General features: G+C 37.5%; 1 protein-coding gene across 3 annotated transcripts in view; it reads right to left on the reverse strand.

Annotated features, from left to right (window-relative positions):
• OFD1 (OFD1 centriole and centriolar satellite protein) overlaps positions 1 to 17,771 on the reverse strand; it is a 35,987-nt gene that overhangs the window by 7,953 nt on the left and 10,263 nt on the right. For all 3 annotated transcript variants that reach the window (XM_086767936.1, XM_086767927.1, XM_086767919.1), the window contains 10 exons: positions 17,371 to 17,477; positions 16,334 to 16,453; positions 13,898 to 13,971; positions 13,104 to 13,195; positions 12,784 to 12,973; positions 11,711 to 11,841; positions 11,218 to 11,329; positions 9,152 to 9,763; positions 5,245 to 5,377; positions 251 to 351 (listed from right to left, as the gene is read on the reverse strand). In XM_086767936.1, coding sequence (XP_086624062.1) covers positions 251 to 351; positions 5,245 to 5,377; positions 9,152 to 9,763; positions 11,218 to 11,329; positions 11,711 to 11,841; positions 12,784 to 12,973; positions 13,104 to 13,195; positions 13,898 to 13,971; positions 16,334 to 16,453; positions 17,371 to 17,477 — 1,672 coding nt within the window. The remainder of the gene's footprint in view (positions 1 to 250; positions 352 to 5,244; positions 5,378 to 9,151; positions 9,764 to 11,217; positions 11,330 to 11,710; positions 11,842 to 12,783; positions 12,974 to 13,103; positions 13,196 to 13,897; positions 13,972 to 16,333; positions 16,454 to 17,370; positions 17,478 to 17,771) is intronic.

Genomic DNA, 17,771 nt, shown 5'->3' on the forward strand with positions numbered 1-17,771 from the left:
CCAAACAAAAAGTATATTCCAAAATTTCAGAACCAACTTGATTTTAGTGTCTACTTATTACTACATACATCTCCTCTAAAGATGCAAATACGAAGAAAACTAATCCTTCATCATCTGAAACAGTTTGTTTTTCTTATTTCCAACATCAATCAGAATTTTTTCTCACTACTGTCTTAAACTATAAAGACAATGGTCTTAGAACTGTTAAGCCCCAAGGCGTCAAAACTTTCTAAAATGCACTAAAACGTACATTCAAGAGAAGAAATGGGTTCTTCAAGGTCCTCATACATTAGTTTCTCTGGTTTGGGGATATCACTGAAATCTTGTTTAACTGTTCGTTGATTATGAAGTCTGAAAGAAGAAGGAAGAACATAAATAATTTAATAAACATAAATGCTAAACTTTAAGCAAATTGCATTCTGACATTTAAATACAAGGATTACTCACATGCTTAGCCACAGACTAAACCAAACGTAAAAACCATGCAACCAAAATCTGGTAACTTTCTGACTCAAAAAGTCAGAAAAAGTCAGGAAAAAAAAAAAAAAGTCAGAAAAAGTCTGTCTCTCTGACAGTCATCTCCCTGCAGCCTTTCCCCAAGGCCTACATATGACATAAAGGCATTACGTTAAATCAAAATACACTCTCAAAAGGCATGAAAAGGAGTAACGGAAAAAAAGGAGAAATACAATGAAATGTGAAGTCAACTGAAACTAAGAAATTTGCCCTTTTAGGCTCTGTGTTACAGTCCAATTCCATCTTAACAGATGTGTTTGAAATGTATTAGGATTAGATGTCTGGCAAAATATATACACAGGGGTGAGTATCTGGGTGCTACAAAAAATGGGGTTAGTGCCCTCATTCTAAATCCCCATTTATCTCATCAGAAAGATAATGGGAAAGAACAGTATCTCCCACGTGACTCAGCTACTAAACTCTGCCCAGAACCAGAATAGCAAAAGGAGTGCAGGTCAGTAATGAAATTCAGCAGCAGCACTTCATAAAGGAGCTTACTTCACACCAGCTGGTGCTCTTCACCATGACATAAATATGTTTGTGCTTACAATTTCTAAGGAATTCAGGTCTTCTATGGGGCAAATGTGGAGAACAAAGAAAACACCCTCCCCTCCCAAGGAGACATGTTCAATAAAAAATGTAAATCTGGGAACAAACAAATAAACCTGCATTGTCAGAAGGATAGTTCAGTAACATCAGTGGGGAAAAATACCCTGTAAATTAAATAAAGTAGAATAAATGGAAGGTCAAGATTTTGGAAATCTGCTTCACGTTTTTAGTCTTTCCTTCACAGAAATGTTTAAGTGTTAAATACTTCTTAAGAATGCAAAGTTCAAGGACATGCATGTCACTCTCTTCAATACTGTGTCCTGCCACACTCCTAGAAAGACAGTCAATACCCTGCCTCGGATTCGACAACCAGAAGAGGTCTGCCTCATGAAGACCAACACACACATATTTCCAAATAGTTTTCAAAATTTGTTCCATCAACCAGTTGGCAACCAAACCCTGGACTGCACCTAATGTCAATATTCCATAAAACAGTACTGCTGTGCCAATCAACACCAAATGATCAAATTGCATGAGTTATCCTTAAAATTACCACTAAAGCTTAAACAAAGAAAAATAACCACCACCATCTAAACGACTTTGTTTATGTCTGAAATTACTTTTTTAGCCTAAAACTGGTAACAAGCCTCACAATTGCTTTCTTCAGCCCTAAATAAAAAAAGGAACATTTTAGATAATAATCTGCCTTATAACTCTAGTCTTCCTGTCTGTTTATTGGCTTCCTTCATACCACTCATATCTTGAAATATAAACAAACAAGGAGCTCCTGTAGTCACACAAGCAATTGTTCTTCCCCAATGGCAGAGGTCTAACTTGCAATGGCTTACTGGTGTTACAGCATCATATTTTATTTTCTTTTAGAAGAAAAATTTCCCATTGCCACTTAAAATCTACAGGTCATAAACTAATCCCACAATACACATCAATGATGTGGCATTTGCCTAGTAATGAGAGTAAATAGCTGCAAAAGCCCACACATGCATTTCTCAAATACTTTATGTAACAGAAAACAGTCCAAGGCACAAGAAATTAAGAAATACCCAACACAAGAATGTTTTCCTTTTAAGAAAGTCTTGGGAAAGCAGCAAGTTCAAGGAAATTATTGGGACCTCATACCCTTGCTTTGTCACAAATAACGCAAGAGAGCAACTACAATCCAGAGCTGCCTGCCCAGACCCTGGCCTGTTCTTTGCACCACCACTTGCTCCTACTGTTCACTCTCCAGGCAGCATGGGCTCTACAACATCCTTCAAAGAAGCACAGTCCCTCACAGTATTAAGAGCGTTTTCCCATATCACCTTAACATGCAGGTTAATGCTCAACCTTCACTTCATAAGGTCTGTCACAGGAATTCAGGGAATCTGAAAGACACTGTAGAAAATGTGAACGAAGCAGGGAAAGAAGAGACAGCCACTTACAGGAACTAATGTCACAGTCCCTAGAAATCCCAACAGTTTATTTTCAAGGCCAAGGACATAAAGGCTCTCTCTCCCCAAATTCTAACCACAGAGACTCTCTCTACATTAAATGTATATTGAGGACTGGATAACAAAAAAAATAAGAAAGCCCTACAACTGCCTGCTAGAGTTGCTGCAGGACAAGGTGTCTTTCTTCAGCCATCAAAACTGGAATGATGGCTAGCAGGTTAAGGCAAATTCAAGTGTCTCTTCTTAGGAAAGAAACATTAAATATTAAATACGCAAGCTTTTTCTAAAGACACCTAGTCACTATTCTGTTTTGGAGAGTGGAGGCAGCAGCGACCATTAAGAACAGAAGAATTTCATGCATGGAAAGAAGAGACACAGAGAGGAAAGAGAAGTCATTTTTATGCAGCTTAATTTTGCCAAGTTATTAATTTACTTAAAACACATCTTAAAAAAAAAAACCACACCAAAGGAAAAGAGAAAAAAGTTCTGCTACTCATCCCCTTCCCACATGCAAAGGAGACTGGAGCTTCCTATTCTGAAAACAGTTACAGAGGCACATGAACAAGCTCTTCAGAGAAAAAAAAATAGCATTGCAGCTTGTTAATGAATGAAGTGAGAACGTACAACTGTCTTAGTTTAAATTCTCAAGACAGACAGGAGAAACTACTGAGCTTCAATCAGCAAAAGCTCATCAGTCAGGTCACAGATGTAAAAATGGAGACACAACAGAAGTGACATAGCTTTGCTCAAGGAGTTACCGGCCTTTTTATATTAAGGACTTGTGTGCATCAAATATAACCTCAATAGCTTTTGAGCATCAAGTAGATGCAAAAAGTCTGTTCTGATATTGGAAAGAGGAGAAATTATCACTCCTTTGGACAGGAATTTGTGATGAGCTTGTAGTTTTACTTTTTCCTTGAAAAATTATTTCAAGCCATTGAAACATGAACTTTACCCCTCTAAAGCCCCAACCTTGTCTGTAGACATGAAGTTTGTTCTCAAATTAGTCTACAGTGACAGCAGGAGTTCTTGTTAGCCCTACCGGGATTACATTTATATGGACAGCACAGAAGCCTACTGAAGGAATCAAACCTGTCAAATTCCAAAAGAGCCCACGACAGCAAACTGCTAGAAATGCATTCACATTCAGATAATTCATATGAGGGTGAGGATCTCTGATAGGATTGTTGTAATAAGACATGACAAGTGATAGTCCATTAACTGGCCACTGTAGTATCTTCGCATTCCCATTTGCAACACAGTGCAGGCATTCTTACTCAGAAAAAATATACAGTCTAAATTTTAAAATTATCTATATGGTCCAAAGTTATGGGACAGGAGAAGTCAGATATATCATGGACATACACATACGTTCTTCAGATGTTCAAAAAAGTTTTTTTTTTTCATAGATACTATACATTGGCATGCAAGTCAGTTGTTTAACTCAGATTTACTTTTAGGAACAGATTTCACACTTTTAGAAAACTTTTAGAAAACATGTTTTCTGAAATTAGCAATTAATGGAATATTTATTTATTAACAATGAATATTTCATTCAGCTGTCTGAAAGTGGTCTACTGTGTAAGGAAATACAATCAAAGAGAAGGTCTACACAGACACAACAGATTTCAAGCACTGCAGAACTCACAGCTCTCAAAATATGAGGATCCACAAGATCCACAAGACACTTGGATTTAAACAAGAGCATCCAGTGCTTTCAAAAGTTCATCAGAACACCGACACATGAAAAGCAGAAAAGCAGAGAAGAAGGGGAAAAGCAAAAGTTCATTGTTAAAGCTAGAGCTGTATCTAAGAATGTATCTACAACAGCCTGAAAACCAACGAAGTATATCAGCCTGACCTGAGCCCAGGGAACACCGAAATTTTGTGTGACTTGTATCTGCCAGCTGTGCCATAGGTGTGGCAGTGTACACCAAATGAACCATCTTCTTCTGTCTTTGAAGACACAGGGTGTAACAAAGCAATACTTACATTGGTTGAAGCAGCACAAACTGAACGTGCCGAGAAGCACAGTTCTAAAAAGTGTTTTAATCACAGAGGAACTAATATCCCTAAACAGCAGAATTTGAGCTAAGTTTCACTGATGGATATTTATCAATTTTCTCTATCTGCATTAAACTAACATGGGCTTAGGATGCCTCACATTCTCACTCTCCAGGCTTTTTAGTTCTTTGCCTAGCACTTTTCCATGGCAGTGGATTTTTCAGGCTCTGGAGCTAGTGCTACCATTACTGTTTCTTCCCAACAGAGGAAATCTTTGGAATAACCTTTCATGCTTGCTCAACTACAACAGTGAAATGACTTTACAAAATACTTTGTAAATCAGTCACGTTTTACTTTGTCATAGGACAAGACTTGATTGGTTGGTTTTTTTTTTTTTTTTAAAACCAAACATTGCATTCATCTGAAGTTTCCAATGCACTTGAGGTTTAAGTATTTCACTGCACATAACTTTGCACTGTAAGGAAGCACAAATTTAACAGAGGTGAAAATGTCAAATTTTATTTGCCAGAGGTGTTTGGATTTGGGAGATGGGGTTGCTTGCTTGTTTTTTTAAACTAAGTTCCTCTCGAGGCATCATACTGAAGAACAGAAATCCTTATCCACCTTTAGAAAAGTTTCCGCTTATAAAATTAATGGCTTACTTGAATTGTAAAATCAGCTATCGCCATAAACAATTAGATAAATGTTTCTTCAAAAAGCAGGTTACCTGATTTTCTGGTCGTGACTGGATGGTGAGGAAGAAACAGACTCAGAAGATGAAAGCACATGTGGCTTTGAAATAGGAGAAAGCACACGGTCAACACTCTGCTGTGAAGAGGCAAGGTACGAGCCGCTGATGTCTGCAGATAAAAATACCATAATTTGTATTAATCAGTTATTTGTTCAATCTCTTCTCAGACAAGGTTGTTTTCTACAACACATGTATAATTGGACTGCGTGGGCACCATCACTATACTAACTAACAATCAAATCTACTATGATTAACATGAACTTTCTTGTACTGGATCATTTTAAATTTTTTTTACCCCTCTGTATGGCAATTCTCTACATGCCTTCACCATCATAAACTTACCTCTCACAAAGCCTATAATTATCATCACCCCATACTACGTCCATGTGCCCTACAAACTGCAGCTCCTCTGTCAAACACCAAATAACTTCTCCCATGCTGGGCATTAGAGAAAGCAGTTACAGACCCAGATTTCAAGCTGGAGATGTGCTTACTAGTCAGCTTCAGGTCTCCCAAAGGCCATTCTTCATCGGGAAAGTTAACCTGGAGGTTTCATTTTCTACAGATTTGTTAAAACGGGTGATGAAGCAAGAAAGAAAAATTTTGAAGATTTTATCCTCTTATCCACATCTGTAAAGTTATCAGGGAAGGAAAACAGACAGTATGACTAGAGAAGTCTTGAGTTTCCTTGGACAACAAGGTAAAACCCAAACCCCTGCATTAAAAAGGCTTTCAATCAAACTTGCAAAGTCCAGCACTTTGCTTACATTTTGCTTTGCAATCGTAATTTTCATTTCCTGTGCAGCTGCACAGGTCTTTCATTACCAGTACTAGACTATGAATTTGTGGGTTTTTTCCACAAGATTTGGTATTCACTCCATAGGCGGCTACTGTTTTTCTTCTCTTTATTAATCAAAAAACTTTTACTGTAGTCAGTGCTAAGTTGGCTCAAGAGATAGAGGAAGAGCCATCATTAACACTCCCATAGCTTAGGTTCTTTTCGATGTTGTACAGAAGTGCACCCTGTTCATGGTGCACATCATACTGCAGAAGTCAGGATGCTTCAGACCAAGGTTGTCAATGGATTTTTATCTCCAGACTCGCGTATCAGCGGTACCTGTTTGTGATGGGAACTCTCAGTCCACCCACATCCAATCTTTTATAAAATAACGTGCCAAATTTTCACACGCAGAACAAATGGACCAGAACATCCCATTGTATGTGCTGCACGCACCTCCTCGGCGTTACCCATACTCCATGGCTGGACACAGGTGGCATACCAGTCATCTCAACTACAACCTACAACTGTTTAAGTTCAATCCTAGATAATTTCTACCGATTGTCTACTAAAAGACAAATAGCTGATGCCTTTGGCTCACAGTATGCTGTCTGCAAGACTCACTAACTTTGCTCTTTCTCATCAGAAGGTACAAAGTTTGGTCAAGTAGCGATCACAGTGAAAAGTACCAATCAAGTAATAGAGAGCACAGGTTAGACGGCAATTTGACTTTTTTTCTCAGTAATTATTTCTTGACCTGTGTTACTGCCCAGAAATTGGAGACAGTATGCAGAGAAAATCAGAAAATGATCCTGTCCTACTTGTAGTTGCTCTTAAAGAAATGGGCTCACTCCTTCCCTGTAGGAAGACAAAGCCTGAAAAATGTCCAACATGCACTGGCTTGGGAAGGAAAACAGTCAAACACATGAGATAATTTAAAGAACGAGAGAAAACCACATACCCTTCCGCTGGCAGACTATGCACTAAAACAGCTGCTAGATCTGTCAACTGCAAGTATTTTACAGGAGGACACACTTCTTCCTTTCATCCTTTGAAGACAGGTGCTAACAACTGAGCTGCAGTTTGTCCTTACGTAAGTTGACTGTAGTATAACTCACTTAAAGGAAAATCAGATATCAGACTCATCTGCATGACATCTTTTACCTCTTCGAATTTATTCTGAGCTGTTCTGGCATCTTCAACAGCATTGAAAAGCTCCATGGAAGCTTCCCAAATGACTTACAGTTTTCTAGCAAAGCCGCATCTGGTGCTTCAGCCATCTCCAGCACAAAGGATAACAGTATAAAGGCACTTCTCAGAAGACTCTTGAAACAGAGCTGACATATCAAGGGGGAAGCAATCTAACGGGAAGCAGATAAATCACTCCACAGCACGTCAGCACTGAAGTTACAGTGTTTACAGGGGTAACGGCACGTGCTGCATCGGTTCACCTTGAGAATGTATCATCTAGCTCCAAACCAGTTTCCTACACTACATACCATTCAACTGCTGTGACACCTAAGTCAGGTAATGCGCTCCTTTGTTATTCAGCTCTTATCCCTCTCCAGAACAAATCAGTCTTCTGCATTAAGCAAAGAACAGATCCAATGGAAAAAAAAAGAGACCAGCCATCAGGTAACTAGCTTCTGACAAGTACAAAGTCAGAAGGGATTGTTAAGGTTATGCACATAACTTTGATTTTGTCATTTCCTAATTTTACAGCAAACCCCTACTTTTATGAAAGATTTTGTGTGTGTACAGTATTAGACAAATAGTCTGTAAGTAGTTTATACATAAGCTGAAAGAGAAAAGTTAAAATGTAAAAGACTGCTTTGGAAGTCCAAGTTTTCAAATACGTGTTCAGTAACAGAGCACGATACTCTACATGCAGAAACACAAGGATGGTCACAATAGATCAGACTGTTTGTAACCTGTTTCTAACAGTGCTTATTACTAAACAAAACTAAACTAAAATTAAAAAAGGAGAATACTTATATATTATTTACGGCAACACCCACCTTGACCTTTCCTCAATCAATCCTGTCAGGACCAAAAAGAGCAAAGTTTTATTCCTGCACATATACTTACTGCCACAGAAGCAATAAATTCCACAAGTTACTCATGGTATGAAAAAGTACGTCCTTCTCTTTCCTTTCAGTTTCACAGGATTCTGGGGTCTGCGAAGTACTGATCAATCAATCCGTTTTCACTTTTTCCACATCCCTCATTGCTTTCCAGATTTCTCACAGCCCATCTCAGCCAACTTTTTTCCAAACTAAGCTGCCCTTCTTGTACTTAACCTTCTTTCACAGAGGCTGATCATTATATTTTTTTTGTTGTTACTATCTCCTTTTTTCATCCTATTAAATCCACTTTGAGTTAGGGTGACAAGAATTGCATGACTCAAAAAGCAGATGTACTGCAGATTTGAAACAACATAATTTTTCTTAAGTTTTCAATTCTTTTCTGTTTTCCTTGCTTTTCTGAGTACTGCCTCTTTTAAAAAATACTAAGTAATTATCGGACACTGTGAAATTAATAACAAATTACATTTTTCCAATCATGAACAAACACTAATCCCCTCTTCCTCACAGTCGCTCAGAAATATTTGATAAAGATGTCACAGCAAAATGAATAAAGAAAAACAAATCTGGACCTTTCAGATTGGAAAACTCAATTTAAGAGAAGCCAGATGAAGTAGTCTTCTGCAGCACGTTAACTACAATTACTAAATGAAAAGACAGGAGGGTTATTAAAACTAAGAAATTACAATTCATGTTGCAAAGTAGTTATACTTAATAGCAACTTTTGAATTAAACTCTGCATATCATAAAGTTGCACCTGCAGTGAATTTATACAGCGTAGTCTTCTCTTTAAAGCTGCCTGAACCGAGTGCAGGATGTTTAGCCTCCCTCAATGTACTTCTCTACTTGTTTCCATGAAGCAGCTACATTCCAAGCAGCTAGCATACTTTGTCTATGATTTCTCCTGCCTCTTTGCAAATAACAAATGAGTGAAAGACTATGATTGCTAAACCTTTCTCTTCCCATAGCGAAATACTACGTAAAACTCCAGTACCACACCACATTAACAATTGTGACTTACCATCTGAAACTTTCTTGTTACTGAGAGCTCTTTCCGATTTGGAAACAGGAGTAGAAGAAAGGCGTCTTGAAGAAGGTGCTCCTTGGTGTGGTGGTGTTACGGGATTTTTAAAGACATCAAGCTGTCCGGTTCTTTTGATGTATTTTTCACCTCTTGGACTGCTCAGAGGGGAATGCTGGGAGCTGGGATTATCTTCCAGAAGTTCATGCTGGGTAGTCAAGGGGGCTCTACTCACAGCACACTGTAGAAGCAAAGGGGATTGTGTCTTTCTCGGCGTTCTGCTTGCAGCTGCATCCTGCATGATTCTGTGTTGGTACTTCCTGTAGGCTTCTTCCAAATACTCTGCCTCTTTTTCTAGCTCTTTTATTCTAGCCCGGGTTTGCACCATACACTCCAGGTCAGAATCCGGAGAAGCACTGCGTGGCTGTAACTGCTGCTGATAGCCAACTCTTGACACAGCATTTACCTTCATCACATCAGTCATGCCCTGATTCTTCAGGAACACATCATCCACATAGATATCATGAGGTACAATTCTGTCACCAGTGAAGTCGAGGACAGAGCGATCGACAAGTGAAGGCTTTGGATTCCGATATACTTCATTTTCCAGAGCTAAATGATAGCAAGAGAAAGTGAGTGACAGTAAAAAGTGAAAGAGGGAGACCCATAACGAAACAGAAAAACACATCATTTAAATTCCAATTTGATCAAAATTATTGTAACATTGAATTGGCTTAAGTTTTGAGAATTTAATGGGTTGACTTAAATGAATTTTAAATGCAGGGGCATAGCTGCAAATTATCACTGATATTATTTAATGTGTAATGCTTCCATGTAAAACTATCTGAAGTATGCACTCTACAACATTATTTCTTAAATTATGTTTAAACAAATAAATAAGACGTAAAAAGTAATCGCTTGGGACACATCATATCAAATCATGCTGTTAAAGTGTGAGATACAGGACAGCCTATAAGTCTTAACAGTTTCCTTCTATTTAGATTAAAAAAAAGACATTTGGAGAAAAACAACATAGCACATAGACAATGTTTTTTTTTTTTTTTTTTAAAAAAAAGTATTTCCCCAAAATTGTCAGTTAAATAGAATGTTTTAGGGCTGTCTGCTTCCTGGCTTGCACATGTATGCTTTAGCAAGCCCAAAAGAAGAATTTATAGGGCTGTATCTTAGCAAAATTCCTATCTTGGTTTTATTCTACATAAATGGTTCTCCAATGACACCCTCACTCTGATGAAAAATAAAAGTCCCTGCAGTATTTTCAGTCATTTAATTAAAATATATACTTGCTATTTTGACACTAACAAATTTCTAATTCCAACTGGTAGCGATAGTTGTACCATATATGCACAAGTACATATTGGTCTAGTGAATAATAAGTATTGTATATACTGAACTATGGTACAACGCATCTTGTATGCAGTGTATAATCACTGCGGGATTCAATTCCATATTTTTAGATTAAATATGCATCCCAAAACTTTTATTTATCCTGTTTCATATTAGCAATTTGACAGATAGGCATCTTGAGAACAACATTTTTTCAGTACACTGAACTGCTTTACGCACGTGTCTGCCTCTTTCTAATGCTCATATGAGGGTGAATAAGCTATTAGCCTTGACAACAACTGTTTAAAAGTTAGATTTAAAGTTGTGAGGTATGCAATAGAATTTCAAATTGATTATTCTTATAATGAACATTCAAGAATCAAAATGCATTTAAATACCTCTCGCCTCCCAGAAAACAATGATTATGTTATCACCAAACATTAATGCCTTCATACTGAGGAAAAACAGACAATAAAACATGCAAGGATTCAGGGAGGAATGTTTTGCCTCCCTCCTACATTTGTTTTCTGAAAGATGAGGAAGTTTCAATGAGTCTGCTTTTTAAACCGGGCTTTTAAATAGATTTTTATTTTAAACTTGAAATCTGCTCACTGACGGTATATTAGTTATATAAAACTGCAACTTTTTTAAGCTTCTGGAAATTCTTACACAGGTTAGCTAAGTGAACTTCATAAAGGACTGCTCTGGTGTAAGATACAAACCTGTCTGTGTTTGCTTCACCTGCAGTTTCAGTTCTTCAACCTGCACATTTAACTTCCTGGTAGTAGCTTCGGAGTCCAGCAGCTGGGTCTTTAACTGGGCACAACGCTCAACCTACAGGAGATGAAGGGAAAAAAAAAAAAAAACAAAAGCCAGCATAATTCAAACAAAAAGAGTAATCTCAAGTGGCTGAATACTTGCTTCTAAATGTTTTTCGGGTCCAGTCAAACCATATCCATATAGTATCCTCCCAAAAGTCAGTGCTGACAACTTAATGACTTGGAAATATTTACTTTGGTTATGTTAGTTTTTGGGTTTTTTGGTCATTTGTTGTTGTTGGTTTGTTTTCTTCAGATATGTTTACATAAAAATAAGCAGATTACAAACAATCCCCATAACTACTTGCAAAAATAGCTTGTACAGGTACACAGATAAATGTGAACAAGATGACAGGAAGAAGAGGAATTTTTAAATTATTTAGAAAGAATAATTTACCTCACTTTGGAGCTGCTTTTCCAAAATTTGCCTATGACTTTCAAATTCATCCAGTGCCAGCTTCCTAGAATGTTCCACTCTCCTCAGCTCCACTTGGCAGGCCAGGTGCTCTGCCGAGGGCTGGGACAGCTCTACCCAGAAAGAGAAATACTAGACAGTGAGCCATAGAATAATGGGTGTGCACTTTTCTACATGACACTCCTTCAAAATGAAAAGCTGACTCGTTTCTAGGAACCTAACAAGGCTTTGTTTAAATAAAGTACTTTGTGATTCTTTTTCTTCCTTTTACAAAGATTGAAATTTTTGTTAGCATAGTCATTTAAGAACAAGACCCAGACTGTCCAACTCTGTAAGGTAAATACATATGCTTATGTAACTGGGTGTACATCTCTACTCTCCTGTAATATCAAATGTACATTAAAAAATACTTGGCATTTTATAACTATAGTAAGACAAGCACTTAAAAATATAACGCAATGTTCTTTTACCATTATTAACCATACTAATACTATGATTAGAAATATTACACTGCTTTTTTCAAAGGAAGAAAGGGATATTCATATTATTAAGGAATCATAGAATAGTTTGGGTTGGAAGGGACCTTTAAAGGTCATCTAGCCCAACCCCCCTGCAAGAAGCAGGGACATCTCCAACCAGATCAGGTTGCTCAGAGCCCCGTCCAACCTGGCCTGGAATGTTTCCAGGGATGGGGCATCCACCACCTCTCTGGGCAACCTGTTCCAGTGTTCCACCACCCTCATTGTAAAAAATTTTTTTCCTTATATCAAATCTCATTCTATTTTAAAACCGTTACCCCTCACCCTATCACAACAGGCAGCTACAACAATAGGTACTGCTTAATTCAGCTATTAGGTTTCTGCTATACAGACATATTAAGGAAAATAAACTTAGAATGTCAAGGACTGTTTCATTTTACACAAACATTAGCTGGTGTTTAATGCAAACTGCTAGTAAATAGAATACAAAGAATGTATTTAATGAACATTTATTTCTAAAATTTATTTATTTTATGGAAACATAACCAAGAAAATTACTAAATCATTCACACTTACTGTCTCGAAGATGCTGGTTCTCACTGCGAGTGTCATCCAACTGTTGCCTAAGTAGTTTATTCTGCACTTGGAGCTCCAGTTTCTCCTCCTTCAGCAAAGAATAGTCTGACACCTCTTTCAGTTTTTCTGTCAACAACTGATTCTGTTTATTTACCAACAGAACCTGGGCCTTCAATGACTCCAAATCAAGCTGCAAGGAACAGTTTAGAAGCTTATGGACTGCTGTACTACTTAACAATTATTTTTATTTCACATTTTCTTTTTTTATGTCAAATGCACTAATTAGAATACAGCTGCTTTAAATTAATGTTTACAATTACCTCAAGCTCTTTTGTGCGTGATATAGCTTGCTTGAGTTCCTCCTTTTTTGAATTTACAGCAATGGCTTCTTCTTGCAAAAGCATAGCTTTCTCTGCAGGGAGGATTACAAATGCTGAATTAAAATTAGTAGAGTATTACAGTAAAAAAAAACAACTGTATCAGCAAGAAACAGTTTAAGCTGCTAAGCCCAACATTTAATTTAATTCAAGACATAAAATGACTGGCTGGCATACACACTCCTTCAAAATTAAGTAAATCACACTGTGTGTACATATACATATGCATACATATACTCCTTTGGAATTAAGTAAATCCAATCCATATGCACTCAATAAATCATTTCTTTCACATGCCCTTAACTTAAAAGTCTAAATACATTATCTGTTCCAGCTCTCTTCCTCAAGCTCCAATTAAACATCTTGTGCACAATAAATGTAGAAACTGGCAACCATTCAAAGGTATGGTACCAGACTGTACCAGAGTTCAATTAGAGAATGAATGAGCTAGTAGGACTTCAGAAGGAGCTGGGAAACTGAAAAAGCAAAATGCTTTGCAGCCTGTTGCAGTAGTACAAAGCAGCAGCTCACAGTTCCCACTGCATTCTGAACAGCAAGAAATCGCTGACCTGTCACAGGATCCTGCTACATGTTTTCAAAATCTATTTTGATGGCTTTTCTGTCACTTATACCACTGTTACTGAACACCCTGACTGTTTAGTAACAACATTTTGATACCTGTTAATAAAAGCTCTAGAGATAAACAGCTACTTTATTAATCTCAAAGAGATGGTTACCTTTATTTTTTTTTTCATCTTCAGTAACTTTATTGCTTCTGGCTATGTACTCTTCTTTCAACTCAAGCTGATATCTGGAAGTAAAAAGAATTAAGTATTCCCAAAATATGCGTGCATGCACATGCATGTGCATTTGTGTAAATTCCAGTCTTTCCCAGACTAAACTATAATCACTATAATCACTACAATCAATTATTTATTGACAAAATTCGTTACTGCAGAGCCACTGAAATGGTTGGAAAGGGCCCTGCCAATCATTTCATTCAACTACCTGCTCAAAAAGCAAGACTACTGCCAACTCTTGATCAGGTCAGAAAACTCAAAGGGTGTATATTCCGTGACCTCCCTAGATGGCCTGTGCTAATACTGCACTACCCTCGCAGTAATTTCCCCCCCCACCCCACCCCCCGCCATGTCCAAGCCAAACCTTCCAAGCCACAATTTATGGCCCCCTGCCATATGAACTCAGAGGTCACATCTGATAGTCCTGTAACTGTCATGACAGACATTTACTAGGCTCTCTCCAGTTTCTTCATTACTTTCTTCAGCTGGGAACCCAAACCTGGGCACAGCATTCCTAGCCCAGCCTTCACCAGTGCCTGAAGGGGATAACCACTTCCCTCACTCTGTTGGCCATGCTGCTACCAATGTTGTTCATCACGCTGTTTGCCGTATTTGCCAGAGCATGCTGCTGGCTCATAGTCAACCTGGCATTCACTATAACTCCCACATCCTTTCTTCAGAAATGCAGCTCCTCAGTCAACTCCTTTTCCCCATTTATATAGGGATATTGTGCCCCGAGCACAGAGCTTAGGAATTTCAACAAAGAGAACTCCTAAGATTTATGTTGACACAATCCCTAAGTTTATCAAAGTCTGTCTGCACAGAAACTCTGCCATTTGTTGTGGAAGCTATTTCCCTTAATCATGCCTCGTGTTCAAAGTTGTTGAGGATGGCCTATGTCAACATCTAGATCATGCATGAAGGTGTTGAACAGTTTGATTCTCAGCACTGGCCCCAAGGGTTCTCTGCTCGTGATCGGCCACCAGCTAGACACTGAGCACTGCCCAGGTACACCACTTTTCATAGCCCTGCAGTCATCCAACTTCACCATCCAATTTTACTGGAATTTGCAGGAAGTAAGAAAGCTCAGCATTTTGCATTATTTGGACACAGATTATAAATGTTTTCAGATACCGCTATATCCATCCTCTTGCATTTCTGCAAATGGTCCAGACCACTCAAATTCTTCGCCCAATTATGGCATTTAATGTTTGCAGCATGTCTGAAATATTTTGTATGTTGATAAAATAAGCTAAGCAGCAGTTCATCCTGAAAATAATTTGTTTCTCCACATGAACCAAAAGCACTTTACAAGCATTATTTGTAACCAGCTGTTAATGGACTAGATAAAATAAGATACCAAGGTGGGTCAATTAGTTGCATTTCACTGTTCTCTGAACCTCAAATCCTCAAATCTACTCAGTTTCAGCTGAAGCATCATTCTTATCAAAACCTACTCTTTACATCTTCCTTCTGTAATTTAAATAAAGACACACTAACACAGATAATACTTATTGTTGACTGGCTTGCAATAAAGAGTAACAATACATCAACCATTTGGTTGAACTGCCTAACTTGAAGACTGGTTCATGCCATTGAATACACGAGTAACAAAATGCCAAGAGCACATCTCTGCATTGAAGCATCAAGTAACCCTTCAACTGACCAAGGCACTCCAAGAAAGTACAATAGCAAAGTTAGGATATACCCACTGCAACACCTCAACAACCCTCTGCAGACACAGATGATGTCTTAGGCTTTCAAAGAGCATTTCTAAGAAAATTCTTTGAAACTATGTTCAAGCAGATGGTAGTCAATAAAAGAGGGTAATCTATATCAGTGAATCCCTCTCCAAAAACAGGGAGGTGTTAAGGTAAGAGCCAATCTATCTGTACAATGGTCTACTGTCTCTCTCATCCTTTTTCCAAGAAACCTGTAACATCTCTTTAATGCTAATTTCCTCTCCATGCCTCTTCTGTGTTTGTAAAATGGTCAGCTCTTTTAATTGCCAGGAAGCAATTAAAGGAAGCGATTAATACTGCTTCACATCCTCTTGTCTAAACATACAAGTAATGTCACATCTCTTTCCCAGATAACAACATAGAATTTAAACTACAACAATAATATAACCTTTCATCAAAAGAGAATTATTTTCTATAGCAAAGTTCTTCTGGACCTGACAGAACGTTTTGTCTTACTAGCAAACAGCTAAGCAATAATGTAAAGAATTCAAGCTGATTAAAACAAAAACATGAGTGCACATTTTTGAAGTCTTTGCTTTGTTACATCTTTCAAAATAAATCCTAGAGAATTTATTATTCTGTTTTCATAGGAAGTAGCATTTGTCCTATTAAATACAAAAGAAAAATTTACTTTAAGAGTTCTGTCTTAAGCCTTTGGTCATATGTCTCCTCTATGTTCTTCACAGCAACCTCCCGACGTCGAAGTGCATCATCAATAGCTTTATTTTTCTCTTCCTGAAGTTTCTGAGTGCTGAAATATCCATAAATATACAGATAATGACCAGTCATAAAGCTAAAACTTTAGGTTTGTTTTTTTTTTTTTAAATAACATTTAGAGGTATCAAAGGGTAATGTGCTTGCACTGTAGCAATTTAAAATTATAATCAAGATATTTCATTGTAATTCATTAAAAACAAGGAGATGTGGCACAAACTAAATTGCCCTATTTAAATTCCAGTACCAATCAATTATGCAGCCATTCCAGGTTAACCCTAGCACAGTTTCCCACACCAGAAAGCCTTCAGAGGAGACAGTGCTGAGCATGCTACTCTATCAGCACCCTCTGCTGGCTTGTTTAAAAAAAAAAAAAAAAATTAAAAAAAAAAAAAAAAAGGTTTTGTTAGCGGGATACTCATTTTGCTATAAAAAAAAAACAGATGACAACGTAATGACATTAAGTAGTATTGAAAACTTGGCCAAAAATAGTTATTTTTTTATTTAACCAAAGAAAACTGATCTTACTAAAGACAAGTCAAAAAAACCCCAAACAAACAAACAAAAAAAAACCAACCCAAAAAACAGGACTAACGAAGCAAAATGTCTTATACATGCCTCATGAGTGTTAGGATTACATACTGTGCTGCTTCGGGGTGGTGTTTGGTTTTTTTTTAATTTAAGCACTTCAAAGCAAACATCTGGCTCCTTGCCTCCAAAGCGATGCTGCACTGTTTTGGTTGGATGAGGAGGAATAGAAAAAAAAAAAAACCCAAACATCTTTTTGTATGGAGTATCCCTGCTAATAGAGGCAGTATACAATGCTGCTCAAAATGCAAAACACAACTTCTGGGATATATAATCTACTTCAATGCCACAGGAGTAGCAACATCTTGAAGCATGATTTCCAGAAAAAGGACATCATCATGTTGAATATGCCCTTTCGCAACTTACACTTCAAACGCCTCAATTCTTTGCTTCAGTTCCGCCTCTCTGGTCCTTACGACTTCAATATCTTTCAGCAGACTTTGTCTCTGAGCATATACTTCCTTCGCTTCTATCTGAATCATAAAATATTATCTCTAGTTTTACTTTACACAGGTATAACATGTTCAAACTCTCAAGGATCTTCTTTAGGAATGGGTCTTACTCAAATAAATATTATTTATACAGTCATAATTTGAAATAACATCCAGCATCAACTGTATTTTTTAAAATTCCCTTTCTCCTTTTACTCTGAATAAAAATCCTTCAGATAGTCACTAGTGGCTACCTGTAAACACTCTTAAGAAATAGCACCGATTAAAACTTATGTGAAAGGAAAAATGGTTTTTAAAAAATACACATTCAAACAC

This window comes from Chlamydotis macqueenii, chromosome 1 (assembly GCF_036417535.1).
Source record: "Chlamydotis macqueenii isolate bChlMac1 chromosome 1, bChlMac1.mat, whole genome shotgun sequence".
NCBI lineage: Eukaryota > Metazoa > Chordata > Aves > Otidiformes > Otididae > Chlamydotis > Chlamydotis macqueenii.